Below are 20,449 nucleotides of genomic sequence, written 5' to 3' on the forward strand. Positions count from 1 at the left end.
GCCAAATATTAAGGATGACTTGTTCTTGGGCTAAGAACGAAATTTTATAACTTTGTCCAAAAGTCAGTTGCCATGATTACGATGAATCTGATAATACATTTACATATGCACATTGTTCAGTTCCTCACCTTGAAATTTACATATGCACATTGTTCAGTTCCTCACCTTGAAATTTGAGCAAAGATCAAAGCCGTCAGTCCCGTCATATTTAAAGCATGTGACATGAAACGGAAATTTACGTTAACAACAACAATGCAAATTACAATCATGAAAACGACCCATACAATTTAATAACAAATGTGCCGATATTCCATAGCATGTGTTGCCATTTTGACACTGTAATATTCTAATGCACTCTTAATATAAACTACTGCAGTATCACATGGTTCCATTTAAACGACGAGCGTGGTAGTGAAAGTCTATATATATATATATATATATATATATATATATATATATATATATATAATGTTTTTTATTATACGGTCATCTCGCTATAATATGGAATATTCTATATATGGTACCTTTTCATACAGTCATGTATCTTATGATGCCTGTGTTTATGTTATATGTATAACACACCTGAGAACAAACGATATTCAAGGAAGAATAAGTTTTACATTAAATGTTCAGATACTTACATATAGTACTGTCGTCACCGGTGTATATGGGTTAGACATATGTTCTAACTTTAATCATTGTTTGGTATGTCTTATTATCCATGATGGCCGTGTCAACTGATAATATGTTGTTTACATTGTGTGTTATAAATAGTTATTATAGGATCTTTTCACTTGTCATCTATTGTATCGTTTCAGATGTTAGATGTTTACCTAACAATTTGATATAAGCACTTTCATTTAAAACAATACTTATCTTCATTTTTCCGCTAAAGTTATCGAAGAAATATATATTTTCGCAATTAATCAGTGTCACATCCAAATCTTTCTTTTTGAAGGATTCTGGTAACAAAAACAATTGGCAGGCAGCACATTCAAGATGAGGCTGAGTTTGGTACTGTTTATAGGAAGCATTGTCATGACAACATGGTCAAAACTTAATATAGTCAGCCAGTTCGGGATTGATTCAACCGAAGGAGCATTTAGTCATATGGTAATGGACGAGAATACAGGAAATATTTACATAGGTGCAATGAACAAGCTTTATCAGCTTTCATTCAACTTGAGTTTGAAAAAGAATGCAACAACAGGGCCGAGAAATGACAGTCAAAACTGTGAGCTACATAATATTACTGCATCTTGTGATCAACACAAAGAAACAATGGATGCTTACAATAAAGCCTTGGTAATAGATTACAGCAATAAGAAATTAATTGCATGCTCAAGTCTATATTATGGGATCTGTGAAAGGTACAAACTAAGTGACATCGAGTCCAAGAATCCAGATATTTGCGTTCCAGTTGTACCAAATAATGCTGCAAGCACAACAGTAGCATTCATTGCACCAGGACCGCCAAATATTATCTCCCAGTCAGCTGTTCTTTATGTTGCTGCCTCTAGAACCAGTGCTGGACAGTCAAAATCCTGTGATTTGGTCCCTGCAATAGCTAGCCGCAAGTTAGAAACATTTGATTTGGTTTACACAGGCAACAATACAAGCTCATCCAAAAGCATTCTGGCGAAACATGGGGATACATTTTCAGTACATTACATATATGGCTTTAGTTCTGAGAGGTTTAGTTACTTTGTTGCTGTTCAGAAAGGGAAGTCATCGACACAGTCATACATTTCCAAGCTGATACGTGTCTGTGAGGCAGACAGACATTACGAGTCATATGCAGAAGTGCAGCTTAAATGCATGCACAATGGCGCCATCTACAATCTGGTCCAGGCAGCTTATATTGCTAAAGCAGGATCAAGCCTTGCCATGAATATGAGCATTAGTGAACATGAGGATGTTCTATATATCGTATGCAGCATTGGAGACACAAACACATCCATTCCTGGAAATGACTCCGCACTTTGTGTTTATCCATTGAGGACAGTTCGGAGAATATTTACAGAGAACATACAGGCTTGTTTTAATGGAATCGGAAATACTGGACCTTCTCATCTTATCTCACCAGCCCCTTGCAAGAACACTGTAAGTTAGTTTTTTTCTAATACCTTTAGCAGTTGATATAATATTAAAATAAAATAATTGTACAAATGTTATAAATCTACATGGTTAATGACGTTATCTTCATCAAAACGTTCCAGATATTGACCAATGGATCCGTCTCCTAGATTAAACTTTGGAGAATGACCCATTCAACCTATTGCTTTTAGGTTCATTATTGTTATATCACTTATATCACTTATTATTTCAGAATTTCGTTATCAATTATGAATATTGTGGAACAGATAACAACATTTATCATAGCAACACCCCCATTGATGGAATTTATCCATTAGAAACAGAGGCAGCCATTATCTTCAATACCACGGTATCTGCGGTGGCAGTCACTACGCAATCTCAGGATACTATTGCCTTTGTTGGGACTGTCAAGGGACATATTATCAAGGTATGCACAATGCATTCGACCTTTATTTAAGTTCCGATTTACAGATTTGTAAACAAAATACGTATCTTAATCCTGGCTGAAGAAGTGGAATTATTTGGTAATGGGCAGAAGATGGGAGTGGGTGGTATTTTCTAAGTTGTTGGTCGATTAAACATAAAATTCAACAACAATAACATTAATAAAGCGCTTTCCATTCAATTATTGTAATATTATAACACTTTTTATCAAGCTTCACAATATTTTCCTTTTTTGTTATATATTGGAAGAAACCAACAATACTCTAGTTTTAAAAATCATTTGTCATTATACGTTTTACTTTTCCACGCTTATTTAAAACATGTACCCTATTTATCTTTTTTGTTTGATCATAAAAAATGATTCTGAACTGATAATATCATTTTTCAACAATAGATACACTTCCCTTTTTACCATTTTTAAAACAAGTTAAAACTAATGTTTTTATTATCACAAAAGGAACTGAAAGAGTGGAATTTGTTTTAGAGGGTGAAAAATTAAAACATTTGGTTGAAAAGTGATACAAAATCTAGTTGTTGGTGTTGATTTGTAACATGAATATATCAAAGTAAAAATAATCTGAATAAGCGAAACATATTTGTAAAATGTTGCTTTTAACATAATTTGTGGCAAATTATTCCACACACTACCATTTACATAAAAAATGGTCAGCGACTGCTAGAGATGTGCTGCTCCCACAGCGTATGTGTATGTGTGACATGGTGTAAAAAATCGAGCCAGGATTCCCATCATTTGTAACATCATTTGTAGCAAATTATTTCACCCGCTACCATTTACATAAAAATTGGTGTAAAACTTTGAGCCAGGATTCCCAAATAATATATTACTTTGTCCCTCTGAGAAAGAGTCCTTTCTTGTCAGCAACAAGGCATACGTCTTGTATCATCGACGTAAAAAGAACTTTGTGGATAGACTGATCTTGGTAAAGGAAAGAAAGCTACTGATTTGTATGTCAAAATGTCAAAGGACAAGTGCCAAGGTTAAGGCGAATCTACTCATGCGTTTTAATTTGTATGTGATGTGATGTGATGTGATTTTGATTTTTAACGTAGCTTTAACAATTTCTCAGTCATATTGCTACCATGTCTGCAATGTGGTAGTTTATAGTGATGTCTAGCACTGGGGCATCATGCCGCAGACATGTAGTATGATGTCCCACCCAGTCACATTATCCTGACACTGGGCCGACCAGTCCTAACACTAACTTCTTAATGCTGAGCGCCAAGCGAGGCAGCTGTTAGTACCATTTTTGTAAGTCTTTGGTATGACTCGGCCGGGGATCGAACCCACGACCTCCCGCATCCGAGGCGGACGCTCTAACCACTAGGCCACCGGAGCGCTTTTAATTTGTATAAGGGAACACATTGTTGTATGTGACAGCACATACATCTTATGGTCATGGTTTTGGGCTAGAGTCACAAGAAAGCAGCTATCAAACAGTAAATTGGAAAGATGAATAACCGATTTTAAAATCCATGAACTGATTATCGTAAGTAACTCTTTGTGGTTTTCTTTCTAACTTCCACTACCTCTTATGAATTCTTTGTTGTTGTTTTTTTTTTTTTTTTTTTTTTTTTAAAGGTTTGTCTCAAATCAAACTTAAAGTATGTTCTAAAACGATGAAGAGGAAGACATTCATTTATTACATATTTTGTATTTTTTTTATTATTGCAATAAAATTACGTTTTCCACCCGTAATAAGTCGGTCGCTCAACTCACATATTTAAATTAATATTTTATATTCCCTCAAATACTGCCTGCGGTCTGTTGGTCGGTATAATATGCAATCACAAATACAAAATTTAGAGTTCTGGATCAAGTGCAGAAATGTATCACAATGATTGAAATTAATAAAGCCCAAGGTAGTTTTCTTTCTGTATAAAATTGACATCAAATTTACTTTATTTATTATGAATGTAGGTGCTGGCGCCGATTTTAGCAGTAGTAACCTTTTCTCAAGACTGCATATCAAGTGTTGCAACTGTCGCTGCAGAATTTGCTATAAACAATGCCGTTTCTGACATTAGTTTGTGGTAATTTTTTAATCATAATGTCAGTTTGAAAATGTATGAAATCAAATCAGGCCACATGTACTTTATATTATTATACCGATATTACATCACAGTTAGATCCATAGTTAAAGTAAAGAAAGGACAAATGGTGCAATGTATTATACTGGGAGTAGTTAGAAGAGAGGTGGATGTGAAGAATATGAAATTAATGTAGACAGAAACTCGTATTAGAATATTTTTAACTGTAAGCTCCAATAATTGCTTTTTTCTGCTCAAATTTATACTAAAATATATCTGAAGGTATTCAAGACGTGATATTTTTCTCAAGGATTTATACTTCAGAATTCTTAACAAATATTGCACAAAATATTATTGTTTTCCAATAGGTGCACATATTATTTTTAATAGATGGAAAGAGAATGAAAAGGGAATGGTTTTGTTTTATAGATCTATTATACCATACCCAGAATAATCCAAATACATTACTCATTTGGAGCCAAGGGACGGGAACTTCATTGTTTTGTTTTTGTTGCAAAGGGATCTGTTTTAACAACTCATTCATAATTTTTTCAATGAGGGCGTTTTTATTTGGGGTCAGGAGTGTTCACATTTACTTTTAACAGCATTTGAATCTGTCTCTATGGCGTTATTGCATATCATTGAGCCCAAAAGACATATGTGTTTCCAACTGCACTATGTTTAAATCAGTGTAGGCAGGTAGTTTTGTTTTAAAACAAGTATTTCATTTTTTTTAGTTATAAGAGCAAGGTCAAGGTTTTATATGTTCTATGCCAGCTTGTATCTCATCTGAATACAAACAATCATTTTAGTCTGCATACTGCCCTCACCACAGTCCTTAAAAGTAACCTCTGAGAGTAGTTTATGACCTTCTCTCTGCTATGGATATTGGAAATATTAATGTGAGTCCTGGTTCTCCTTGACTTGTCTGCAGCGCAATAGACTATGATATATTATTTCAGCATCTCCAGCATGTATTTGGTATTCACAATACAGCCTTACTATGGCTCAAGTTCTAGTCAGCAGGATATCACAATTTATGTCCATCAATGGAAAACATTCCAGCCCAGTTGATCTATGTTTTGGCATTCCACAAGGCTCTCGTTCTTGGTCCTGTTCTCTTCATTCTATCGACTCATCCACTCTCAAGTATCATCAATCAACTTCTGGTGTTCCGCCATTTGTAAACTGCTGACTCTCAAATATACAAATCTACCTGCCCATATGAAGTCTGGGCTACTACCTAAGGCATAGAGAGGTGCATTTCCGATGTGAAATCATGGATGACATATAACAAGCTGCAGATGAATGATGATAACACTGAAAATATCCTGATCACCACACAAAACCTTTCTCATTCACATCCTTTACCTCCAACAATATGCATCAGCAATAACAACATTAAACTCACACAATCAGTATGATACCCAGATGTCACTATTGACAGTACGCTCTCATTACACCAACATATAATGAACATTCGCAAGGATCTATTCAATGTTTTCTTTCAGCAAATGCCACTAAATCACTTTTGTTTTCCTTAGTATTTTAATGAATGGAGAACTGTAGTTCATTTCTATCTGGTTCATCTCAGTGTCTACTTCAGAAACTTGAAAAAGCACAAAACATGGCTGCTCGGATCATCCTAAGAAAGTAAACAAACTGAGCACACCCTCCCTGTGCCCTGTAGCCTTCAATGGCTATACATTCAATCGAAAACAAAATCTGTTCACTATGCTACATTTTATTTACTAGCTCTACTCCAGTACTACATATCTGACCTCACCCCTGCGTAATCCACATCTAGAAACTTACACCCTTCTTCCCACACTTGTTGTTATTGTTGTTAACGTGTTAAAGTCATTTTTCAGGAAAAGATAGACTATACATGGTTGCCAGAATAAGTGGTGGAGGAAGAACTGGGGAAAACCCCAGAAAGAACCAATGATCCACGAGAAGCTACTGGCAAGCTTTCTCACATACCCACATCGACCGAGCCCGAGACACGAACCCACGCAGACATAGGTGAATTGGCAGTGATCCGTAACGGTGAGCATTTTAGATCACTCGGCCACTTGGGGTCCCCATTTCGACACTTGTATTCTCATTGTTCTGCCCTTCAAAAATGAAGTGATAAGAAAAACGCATTTTTGTTTAACTGGGTCATGCTACGTGAAATGTATTGCCCATAGATTTTAAATACAAAGACACTGTGTTCTCATTCAAAGTGCTCATAATAAACACACCTATTTTGACTACAAGAATAGACTTGATTACTTAATACTTAATAAACTTTACTTCCTTTATTATTGTCAGCATGTTTTTGCTTTGTAAATAATAATAATAATAATGAGGACTTTGCATAGCGCCTAATCTTTAGAAGCTATAAGCGCTTTACAGCATTAGAAAGGACCTATAAGTTAAAAAAAAACATATAGTATGATTAGAAAAACAAACACCATGACGTTAGAAAAACATTTTTCTCAAAAACATGCTGAGAATATTTAAGGTAGGAAACATTATTAGGTTTTTAAACTTGTTGCAGTCGAATACGTGAGTTTTGAGAGACCTCTTGAATGTAATCACTGTATTTTTGTGTCTAAGTTCAGTGGGCAATTCATTCCACGTTGATGGGCCCTGGTAAGCAAAAGAACGCTGTCCATATGATTTTGTTTTCAAAGTGGGAATAATGAGTATACGATTGTCAGAAGAGGAGCGTAAATATCTTGCTGGTGTGTACACATGAGTGAGGTCGGATAGGTATGTTGGACTAGAGACCGACAGTGAAACTTAGCACAGAGAACAAATTTTGTGTTTGATTCTGGATCGAATGGATAGCCAGTGTAGGGTACAGAGCAGCGGGGAGGTGTGCTCTGATCGTGGTACTCTAAGTATGATCCGAGCGGCTGTGTATTTAACTTTTTAAAGTTTCTGGAGCAAATATTGAGATGAACCAGACAGAATTAAGTTAAAATAGTCCAGTCTTGAAAGTACTAATGAATACACAAGTGTTTTAGTGGCATCAACTGAAAGATATTTGCAAATTGAACTAATGCGTCTCAGCTCAAGATATGAAGCCTTGCATATGTTCATGACATATTGGTGCACTGTGAGAGTACTGTCCAGATTAACACCTAGGTTTCGTACTGATTGTGTGAATTTATTGTTGGAGTTGCTGATATTTATTGTTTGAGGTAAAGGATGAGAATGAGAAAGGCTTTGTGTTGTGATTAGAATGGCCTTATTTTTATCATCTTTTATCTGCAGCTTGTAACATGTCATCCATGATTTCACATCAGAAATGCACCTCTCTACACCTTGGATGATAGCATCAACTTCAGTTGGGTGGCTAGATTTGTATACTTGGGTGTCATCAGCGTACCCTTGGTGAGATACTGCATGATGATCTATGACACTTGAGAGCGGCTGAGTGTATATAATGAAGAGAACAGGTTTAAGAACAGACCCCTGTGGAACACAACAACATAGATCAACTGGAGTGGAGTGTATTCCATTTGCAGACACAATTTGTGTCCTGTTGACCCAGTAGGACTTGAACCACAGTAAGGCTGTATCATGAATGCCAAATACATGCTGGGGACGGTAAAGTAATATATCATGGTCTATTGTGTCAAATGTTGTAGATAGATGATGGAGGGTGAGGACTGTAATCTTTCCGCTATCCAGCGCAGAGAGAATGTCATTAACTACGTTTAGAAGAGTAGTTTCAGAACTGTGGCTAGGGCGATATGCAGATTGTACATTGTGAAAAAGACTGTTTGAATTTAGATGAGATACAAGCTGGGATATAACAACCTTTTCTAAGATTTTTGATATGAATGGGATATTAGAAACTATGCGGTAGTTCTTTAAACCTATATGGTCTAGTGTTGGTTTCTTCAGCAGAGGCTTTACAATGGCAGTTTTGAAAAATGATGGGAATTCCCCGGATGAGAGAGAGGTATTAATAACGTCAGTTAATGAAGGCAATACTGGATCTAAGCACTCAGGCAGCAGTGATGGTGGAATTGGATCATAAATTTGGTGCACTCTTGATCAGGGTTGTACGTACGAGATCCATAGAGACAGGTTTAAATGCGGCTAATGCTAAAATACATGCAATTACTTTTGTGTTTTGCTGCTGGTTGTTATACATTTGTATGTGTTATCTAATACTCTAGAGCTCAAAAATATTAGACATTGTATTAAGCCCATATTATTGTTATTATCATTATTACTATTATTCTTGTTATCAATATTATTATCATTATTACTATTAGTATTATTATTATTATTATTATTGTTATTATAATCATTTTTCATTATTATTGTTATCATTAGTATCATTATTACTATTATTATCATTATTGTTATTGTTATCATTATTATTATCCTTATTATTTATCATCATCATCATTATTCTTATTCTTATTAATCTTATTCTTATTCCTATTCTTATTATTATCATTATTAGTAGTATACTGTATTTCAGCCTTCTTAATATAGCTACTGCATGAATTACATGAAGAAATTATTGAGAGCTGTTAATATATCAACAGTAACTGACATGATACCATTTTATATGATGATGAAAAATACAGTCAAGTTGATAAATGCACGTGCATTAAGTTGCGTCCACATTCCTCATTTGTTGGTCTTGAAATGCATGATAGAACTGAAAACTATAAAATGAAGAAAAAAATCTGATTTGTTTTGTTGTGGGTATGCTAATGTGTGAACACAATATTGAGACATAAAGAACCTTAACAAATTTTCACATACCTAGATCCACAAAACACATTAGTTCACACGACCTTTGACATTATCATCCTGGTCAAATAGCAGATGATAACATATTTGAATCAGAAGTAGGATATTGTAGAGTCATGTAAAATAATAAAATTGCTACAGCTGAAATCAAGTATTAGAGATATTACAATTAATTACAAGTAGAAAATACAGAATCCTCAAAATACATGGCATTTAAAGTTTAGACATTTTTTGGTACATGACTTTTACTATACTATGTACCAAATCTTTTCACCAATGAGTCCAAATGTTAGCTGCACATACCTAGATCAACCGTAACATAATGTGCCAGCAGATCTTGGTCTGTGCAGTTTGCCAGTTAATTAGTTCTGTATTTTATTCAATCAGAAAATATTCTTGTTGATTTTTCATTGCGGAAAATATTAAAATATCTCTCTCTCTCTCTCTCTCTCTCTCTCTCATTTAATAATATCATTAAGCCGCATTGGAATTTCATATCCTCTTGCTGGGCAGCTACCAACCCCCACCTTGCTAGCCAAGCCTGCCTTCCTGTTTATGTTTAGCAAATTAGCATTCTCTATATCTTTATCTATAAGCGACTTAATATACGTGCTCCACTCCATGGAATTATTGATCTTAATATTATCCTTATGCCTTAGGGATACGAAAAAGATTAGTAAAGTCTACTAACCTAATAAATGGTTTTGTTCCTTTTGTTGATGTTGTTTTGAGGTTTAATGCCATTTCACAGGGTAATGTTAGGCTATTCATGACAGCCATTATAACTAGGGGTAGAAGAGCGTAGGAACGCCTCGATAACAACCACCAACTCACGACAAAATAATGGTAGCTTTCTCTCGCACACACACACACACACACACACACACACATATATATATATATATATATATATATATATATATATATATATATATATATATATATATATATATATATATATACAGTGTGTGTGTGTGTGAATTAATACCATAGAAAGTTATGTTGATTAGGGGCAATATTAAAATAATAATTTTCATTTTTTAAGTTCATGTTTATCTTGTAAATTTATTTTTTACAAAAAGCTTTTGAAAATGATATTTATGTGAGTGCCATAAACAGGAAACTATTTTAGGCTGAGTATGTGACAGGAATGAGGAAAAATACAAATTATTAAATGCTGATATTTACTTAATTTACACCAAACAAAATTAAGCAATGACAACATAGGGTTGCAAACCTGACAATGATATGTTTTGGCCCTTACAATTGCACATATAGCAATGTTATAGAAACAAGATAATCATGGTCATATAACAAGCTGATTTTACCAAAGTCAATGGCTTTCTAGCATAAATACACACATGGTAAAAGTATGTTTTGCTGACTAAAGCGGTTATATGTTTTTCCGATAAATTGTATTTAAATTTTACGTTAGTGAATAACATATTTCCAAGTTTTGGCATTTTATTTGAACTACATTCGAGACTTCATTAATATAGCCATATAAAATAACCATGCATTATCAAAATCTCGTGCATTTTTATTTAATCCTCACAAATTATGTTGCAATCCCCATAGAAAATGCACATATTGTAAACAAGAACAAAAGGATATGCAGAGGAGAAAAAAAGCACAACTTACTAAAACAAAAACACTAAACATTTTATATGTTGTGTCTATGATAAGCTAAGTGACTGCCAAAAAGTTTATAATAATATTATGTACTGCTCATCAAGGGTCAAACTAGACTTGAACTGTAGGCTGTGTGACTTCTCCTTTTGGACAGAACAGGGGAAGTGAGAGCTCAACAGCAAAAGGTGAACGACAAGCAAGAATGTGTGTTCTCATTTTTGAGTTATGCCCCCATTTCCCAGTATTCATATTTGGTTTAAAATTTGATTTGAGCAATACTTTATTTTCAGGTAGAACATTTTCTGGGATATTTTAGCCATATGACTCTAAAAGGCAATAATATAACCTACATCATAACAAATTTTAACTGAACAAGCAGACTGCATTATTGTAATTATAAGTTAGTAAAACTGATTAGTCAACTATCATCAATCAATTTTTTAAAAATTCTCTTTTTTTCTATTCTTTTCTTATATCTTCTAAAAGACAATAATGGCACTTTCAAAGGTTTCTAAACACGTTTGAAACAACCCCAGTACTATGTACATGAGGACAATGCAAACGTGTCATCAGATCATACTGTTCGTCCTCATTTCTCTGCTGCGGATAATACATTACGGTAACTATTCATACATAACACACTAAAATGCATAAAATTACAGGCATGGCTCATTTATAGTCGGTATATGAACTAGACCCGTCTTTCCAACCGAATCAACACAGACGTGAGTGCATCTATTTTTAGAAGGAGGGGTTTTCGTAATGTAATCACTTTATATAGCTTCATTAAAATACTCCCTTGATATGATTGCAGATTTATGGTTCTTTATTTGTTTACATACCTGTAGTAATTTTAGGCTAGTATCTGCTTCACAGTTTTGAGCAATATTTAAAAACATTTTCAGTCTTTAATGCTAAAATTTAAAAAATCAGGATATAATCTCTATCTGAATCTTTTATATTTTGTTATGACAGCTTTGACACTTGCTGTAGTTGGGGCCCTGAGTGACCGAGTGGTCTAAAGTTCTCCCCATTATGGATCATTGCCATCTCACCTCTGTCTGCGTTGGTTCGAGTGTCAGGTTCAGCCAATATGGGTATGTGAGAAAGCTTACTAGTAGCTTCTCGTGAGTCGGTGGTTCATTCCAGAGGTTTCCCGAGTTCTCCCTCCACCATTTATAATGGCTTATATGTATAGCCTATATTGTGGTGAAAAAATGGTGAAACGCTACAACAACAACAACAACAACTTGACACAGTTGTCTTCTTTACAAATATTGGATCTCACAATGGTAAACATTACTGTCAACAACAATGTTCATTATTCAATTTAGAGTGCCACACTGCTGAGGTATCCCTGTCTGCTTTGATCATGCAAAGAAGGCTTATCATGGTCTTCATGATGACAAACTTGATGTAAAAAGTACATGTTTCTTGTTTCCAGAAGTGATTTTAAAAAGTCAATAACTAGTCGCATTTAACCTTAGTAACGGTTTATACCAGCAAATATTAAATTGTACGTACATATATTCATGAATTATCTTGCATATAATTAAGGATGTGACGTGTTTGAAACGTGTTCATGCAAGCTACATGCATTCTTTTATGCATCAAAAATGTACTGATATGATTTTTCGTGTTTTATTATTGTGGTACAAAAGTCACTGGACAGCTTCTATACACATATAATGAAGGTAAATTGTAGTAAGGAATGGTTACCTGTTCATTTGACACATGCATACAATCATGTATGCGGATAAAGGGATTCATATTATTTGTCTACAAGTTATAATTGTAGAAGTTTGTATTGTTATACATTGTGATAGTAGAGGTTTAAACAGCTGTTTATAAAATTCTAAATTGAAATGTATATGTATAATATTACAACAAGGAGTTTGATTGACAGTCTTATATACACATTTAGGCTATGTAGTAATCTTGTTCAACTGTGTTTGGAGATCTACATTTTAGTAAAATTACTGTGAGCCTGAACACCCCCAGGGACACACACACACACACACACACACATACTTACATACATACATACATACATATATATATATATATATATATATATATATATATATATATATATATATATATATATATACAGTAACTTCACTTAAATAAAACGTTGGCTTTCCATATATAGGGGTTAAAATGATCTAGAATCTGATTGAAACACTGTAGATGATTACGATGATTTCCAGGCTATGCTGGGCTAATCCGAGCATGAAGAAAGTAATCTGATTTTAAATTAGTGCATCCTAATCACCTGAGCTTAGAATATATAGCAATAATTTTACATTCGCATGTGTATGGTTGTATTTTCCACTTTAGAAAATCAGTGCGAGATTGTTTGTTTCACACCTGGTCTTTATCATGACTTTTAGATATATTGACTTTACGGACACCGTAGTGCACACAAAATACCAAACATTTGTTTGCATCATCACTTTTTTCATATTTTAGCGTAACTCTTACTTTTTATGCTCTATGTTCTGGTAAGGAAATTTTCAGTGGTTCTTTTGCAGCTTGAAATTTACATCAGTATTCACAGTATGCCTTTTTGACCTGGACTACACTCTTTATCACAGGAATGTGAGAAAAAGAATCCATTCTTGTGCTTTAGTGTAGGATAGAAAAGTTCTCCCTTGGGATTACGAATTTACATTAAACACTCAGCACATCCTTGTGTTTATTGACTTAAAATGCTAAGCTTTGAATGGAATCAATGTCAATCACTGGGGTATTATGCCGCATACATTATCCTTACACCAGACTGACCAGTCTTAACACTAAAATATTAATGCTGAGCTCCAGCAAGGTAGTTGTTAGTACCATTTTTTTAACTCCCTGGTATGACTCAGCCAGTGTTCGAACCTGAGACCTCCCTTTTCTGAGGTGGATCGTCTACCAACTTAAGACACTCGAATGGTAATACTACTATGAAGAAGGGATTTGAATGTAGTAATGATATTTAATATTAAATACAAAGGTAATGTCATATAAGAAAAACAACACGGAATGTTCTTTTATAGTCTGGAGGCAGTGTGAGGTATAGCTGTAATAATCTTACTACGTCTTAATGAATTTGATACTGTTACCATGGAAATAGCGTAATCTTGCTGCATGGGTATGGGGGATAGTAGGAGAGCTATGTAGTATTGTTACTACATCAGTTGTATCATTGTTATTACATGAGGTCTCGGAAATAAAGTCTGTGCCTGGAGGTAAGGTAATGTTGATATATATATATATATATATATATATATATATATATATATATATATATAGAGAGAGAGAGAGAGAGAGAGAGAGAGAGAGAGAGAGAGAGAGAGATAGATAGATAGAGAGAGAGAGACAGAGAGAGAGACAGAGACAGAGAGACAGAGAGAGAGTTTACATACAAACCAGACTGAACAGACTGGATTCTGTAGGAGAACGCTCGATTATAGTAGGCAGAATTACTATTTAATATCAATAATACGATCATACAAGTTAGATAATTGTTTTAATACATACTCTGCTGAGATTACAGATGCTACGCATGAGTGCATATATCACCGATTAGGAAGGATCATTTTTGGTGATGTGTGCTTAGTTGTGATGGAATATGGGCTGGTGTATGCTGGTAACGGTATGGGTGCCTGTATTCTAATCTCCGAAGAGTAATTATTAAAACAGTTAGCTAATATGTATGATAGCATTATTTGTATTAAGTATATATATATATATATATATATATATATATATATATATATATATATATATATATATATATATAGATAGATATAGAGAGAGAGAGAGAGAGAGGAGGGGTGTGCATGCGTTTGTGTATGTGTAAGAGAATGTACATAAATCATATCTTAGCCATACGATTTTCTTTATCGTTAAAAATAATGCACATTCCACGATAACATGACTGACAGGTTCCATTTTTAAGCCATGGTGTTCCTCCATCATGAATGTACAAACTTTTTCTACTAGTTTTATAAATCTTTGATTTATACTAATGACATAATTATTATTCCATACCAGTCCATATAATCATCTGTCTTTATGCGCTTTTTAATTTTTCAGGTTTTGATCAAATCTAAACATATGGCAACTTCTGAAGAAGACATAACTGTAGAAGAAGGAAGCAAGATAAATACCGACATGATCGTATATGCACGGCACCTCTATGTTCTTACAGATAGAATGGTGAATATTATTTTAACGTTGTGTTCGATTGATGTGGAGAATGTATTAGTAGTTGGGGTTCAGTAAGTAATAAGGTTGATTTCTATACTACTCTTGTACTGGCATCTACTCTTTTGACATACATTGCCACATGAGCTATAGTGGTCTATATTTGGACACCAAATATTTGCACATCCGACAAGTATAACATTTCTCAGTGCAGTACAATGCAATGTTCTCTTAAGACGCTACTTGGCTATACTAAATGTTATATTTCGGAGTGCAACATACTATAATCTATACGATGCAGACGACTTAAGACATGGTGACCTTCAAAGTCCCATTCTTCCACATTGAAGTTAATGCCATTAGTATTGATTTTGATACCATGAAATAATTAAAGGGACTTTTAAGTTGTCAGTATATTCACTTGAAAAGTAAATTATGACCTTCTTTCTTTATGATTGTTCTTTACAGTCTTTACTGTAACAAGAAAAGTATCTCACACTATTGGGGTGGGTTCATTACTTTATATTCCAGTCGTTCATAAAGGCTGCATAAATTAACGTTTCCATTAGTTGCCATATAAAATGAGTTACTACCTCTATTCAAAATGAAACATACATCCATATTTGTTACATATCTTCACTTTTGTGCTTCTAAATACTTTTCGATATACTAGATAAATGAAACTGAAAACAAACTGAACTTCATAATAGTTAGATTTTATACATTTACAAATAGCAATATGCGTTAGTTGCTGACAACATGCAAACATGATTGAGATACAACAGTTTTTTTTTCTCAGGATTTCATGATATTCTTTTGATAGAATAAAGACATTTTTACTTATGATCCTTCCGGCGCTACTGGAAGTGGGTTTTCTTCCCTGAATACTATTCAAGGAAGTGGTTTTATTGCTTGTCCGGACAACATCATTTCTGTTGTAGAACGACTAGAAATTCTGACTTTAGGAAAACGAGCTGGAAGTAATTCTCCAGAAATTATTAATAAACGATTATTTAATGGCAGTATCATAGACATCGATGTTTATGTTGAACTCATTGATGAAATCGTTGATGATTATCAGAGTGATTAAATGAATAGATAATAAACAAGATGATCGTATATAATGCTCAACGTGGCCTGATCATGGTCAGGGTGATAAATTTACAATTGCCAACCTGTAAAGCAACTTATGGCGATGGACGCGGTGATGTTGTTCACTAAAGTTCATTAAATCTCTTAATTGCTGAAATAATACCAATAATAATAAAACATCAACTAAATAGCATTAACATTTTCAGAGTTCATTATATATATATATATATATATATATATATATATATATATATATATATATATATATATATATATATATATTTAAAATAAAAAGAATTTCAACAAACAAATAAAGAGTAGCAATCCCAAGAATAGATATATTTTACAATTTCCTTCCACAGTGATCCCTTCATACACGACCTTTCTTATGGTCTGACATTCTATGTTACTTTTTAGTCTTTGTTATTTTTCTGAATGCTGTATGGTGTCATCCTTCCTGAGGCTTTTCTTTTTGGTCGAATGTTTTTGTACTAGCATACCCTTTAGTGAGATTGAGAGCGCATCATTGCTACTGTTTAGTGTTGGAGGCTCCTCAATTCATGCGCGCACCCCCCACCCCACCATCTCCATCATATCAAACTCTGGGAGAGTGCACAAACGCACTTGCACACGTTGTTGGATGTGGTGTGAAGCGTACATGCGATCCTTTCTGGCTGGTTCCCCCAATCATTAGTGAAAAATCGTGATTATCGGAGCCGTCGACGGTTGATGGTCACGGGGATTCGAACGCTGACATCCTGTATGAGAATCAGCCGCGTTAGTAATGCACTATGTTGCAATCTTGTAGATAAACGTTTCAAAAATTATTATGAAGTTATCTATATTGGATTAATACAGATAAGTATTATTCTGAATGAATAAACAAAGGCGTGGATGTATTTTAAACACACCGTATACAAAATTGTGTATATCTATTTCTACATTGACTTTGTAGGTTGAAATATACACGTTTAGTTTTGTATAACAGATCCAAAAATAGCTTAGCTGTATTGTACATTTAACGGCATATCAGCTCTGTTGTCTGCCCTGACTTTGTCAACGGAGATGAAATTAAGCATCCTTCCACTTGAACTATTATACAATTATGTTACTTCACTGATATTAATCTCATTGATGGTTAATTATTTAATTACGATGATAAAAAAAGTTAAAGCTATTCTTATCCTACTGAGGTCATTCGCAGTAATAATCGAGGTAACTCTAACTGCATTACGTATCTTTGACAGAGTTACGTCCCTTCACAATTTCTTTCCTGATGCAATACTGAAATGATATTTTTTCTTTATACTTCTTGGTAAATGCCGATTTAGTAATATTATATTTATCTCAATGGGTCTTTTGGTTCAGGTAAAATAACTCGTGTCATCGAATTATTTCGGAATTTTGATCTAGTTGTTTTAACACCTACACACAGACTCGCCAGAGAAATTAACGAACGAGGAGTACAGTCAAGTACTTATCATAGCTTCTTCCGATGGCGCGGAGACGCATGGACTCCTGAACCAGTGGGTGAGAAATATATTCCAAGGATTATTGTTTGAAATGAAATATGCATCGTTACATTAGAAACACTGAACATATTTCTTGATTTTGAAGAATACAGCTGTGGTCATCTAGGGAGATTATGGTCAACCACCGGCTTTTTTGGATTATCTAACGCGTATTTGTATGTTGATTGACGTCTATCAGTTTTGATAGTATCGTGTGGTAAAAATAAAATATCTGCCTGATGAACTTTATTAGGTGTGCTGACATCAAAATGTGCATGCTGAATTCGTTTAGGTGTCGGTACGTAAATTTGCCTGTCGTGCTATCCGCGCTGTAGCAACAACACGTGTAACATTTGTTTCATCATCGAGTTTACTAATCACTGTTCTACCTTTCTAATATCCTCTTGGGTTATAATACATAGATTCCATTATTTCAATAATCTGTTGATTAATTACCGGATCCGAATAATAATTTATGTTTCATCGAATATCTTACTAACGAATTAGCTTATGATTCTCTAAAAGATTAATTATTTATTAACTTTACATCTGCAATATGTCGTTGTTTCATATCATTACTTTTGTAAACTACATAATGATACGCTTTATCAATTTCATTTATTGGATACTCTCCAATTCATGGTTGATTTTGGTTACCAAGTCGAATATCAAGTCGAGTTCCAGGACCACAATAATTACATCCTGGAAGGTGTTTTTCGCATGTGTATTTCACCTATGGCGTTCCTAATAATTTTGTCATCGAAGCAGCGATATCACCAGCGCCAGTAAAATTACTGGTAAAAATATTTTTGTACGACATTTTACACATTTACATGTAAGTGCGCGTCTTTTACTTTTAGTTATTATTATTGCTAATCCACATGTGTTGGTGGATGCTCTACATGGGACATAATACAATTTCATATTATTCATTACATTTGTATAACATGAATGTCATTGATTTCTCAGCGACACGAAAGCAAGAGTCAGTAAAACATCATCTGGCGTTAACAAATTCTATTAGAGCTATTATCATTGATCCATCTCCGTCTTGTGAGACACAATTGTTGCTCGATCTGAGAATGAGAGGGCTGAAATGGGATAAGTTATATTTGGTAGCACCATCTGTCGATGATCAAAAGATGATACGAAGTGCTTAAAGATTTTAATGAAAACGCAAACTTGTTGGCCTTAGATGGCAATGATGTTGATTTTATCACCGATATTCATGAAGCTCAATCCATAGAAAACATTGATGGATTTATTAATAATTTAGTATTATACGATGTTGTGATGCTGGACAAACAATCAAATCCAGCTGGGATATTTTCCCAAGGAAAAAATAAAAACACCGATGTGATTTATTTTACTCAGAGATATACACAAATAGCTAAAGTGATCAGAAATAACTATACTATTTTAGTTGTATTGAACGGAGTTGATATGCGTACATTGAAAAATATTCATCAGACTTGGTGTTCGGGGGACATAGATATAATTCAATTTCAAATCTTCTTTTTGCATGCGAAATCTTCCCCACACGGATTAATTACGACACATTCACATGATCCTCGATTGCGATTTCGTAAAATATTTGGTTGACGCTGATATAATAAGACAAATTTACAGCAGCAGGGAGGGTGGTGTCCTCAATAAAGTGTCACGCGGGTAACAAGTGACAAAGCGCAGTAACAAAATAAACTATTCCATTTAAAGAAATCTCAGTCTGTTTGGCGTTATTGACCTTATTTTATATATTTTCGTAGGAAGCTTTATTTTTCGAAGAGGACACACCTCAAAATGGACTGTTCGCCCTCCCTTCTGCTAAAGTAGAGCAAATGAGTGTACAGACTGGTATTTTAATGATGAAGATAGTCAATTATGGTATTCAAGCAATACAATTTGGCGGCATGACCATTGTTAGTATCATCATACAATACATCCCACAGAAAAACAAAACTAAATAATTTGATATTACTTTGATCAAACAACACATGCGAATGAACTGCTCTTTTGCTTGAGTTTCCCACTAAATGGGATTGCTTTGCTAATCTAATTTAGATTATCCACTAAACGGGGTTATATATGTGTATGTGTGTATGTTCGTACGTATGTATGTATGTATGTATGTATGTATGTACGCATACACGCACGTACATATGTATGTATATAGTGCACATGATCCAGTAAGGGATCACGTGTGTCATGAATTGATTAAGATAAATGCAATATACTGAAAATGCAAAGCGAGTTTCTAACTAAGCCTAAGCGCTTTTGATTTAAAGGCAAATGCAAATACAGACAACACAAACAGAAAACACAGAGTATGTTGAGGTTAATAATTGTACATGATTAGTTCTAATGGATCAAAGGTAGAAAGCTTGACAGTTTTGATGATTCAACTAGTTGACTTCAACTTGATGCTGATGTTGAAAAATACTTATATTGATCTAGAAATCGATGAGCCGTATCTCTATTATGTTTTTCGTTTTTGTTTTGTAAATTTACGTAAACGCAATTTATATCTCGGATATATGATTATTTTAATAGTAATTACAGGTTAATGAATAACCAAAAAATCTGAAAGTTTTTTTAAAAATGAAAATGTGCAGGTTACAAAAAGATAATGATTTCATTTCTGTGTGGCTGTCTTTTTTCTA

General features: G+C 34.1%; 1 protein-coding gene across 1 annotated transcript in view; it reads left to right on the plus strand.

The window, feature by feature from the left end:
* Positions 1 to 20,449, plus strand: part of LOC149803930 (hepatocyte growth factor receptor-like) — a 192,745-nt gene that overhangs the window by 37,294 nt on the left and 135,002 nt on the right. The window contains exons 2-4 of the mRNA XM_089953741.1: positions 959 to 2,103; positions 2,330 to 2,524; positions 15,076 to 15,198. Of these exons, the coding sequence (XP_089809867.1) occupies positions 1,000 to 2,103; positions 2,330 to 2,524; positions 15,076 to 15,198 (1,422 nt within the window). The 5' untranslated portion in view covers positions 959 to 999. The remainder of the gene's footprint in view (positions 1 to 958; positions 2,104 to 2,329; positions 2,525 to 15,075; positions 15,199 to 20,449) is intronic.

Source organism: Sinohyriopsis cumingii, chromosome 3 (assembly GCF_028554795.1).
Source record: "Sinohyriopsis cumingii isolate HCF-2022 chromosome 3, ASM2855479v2, whole genome shotgun sequence".
In the NCBI taxonomy this organism is placed as follows: Eukaryota; Metazoa; Mollusca; class Bivalvia; order Unionida; family Unionidae; genus Sinohyriopsis; species Sinohyriopsis cumingii.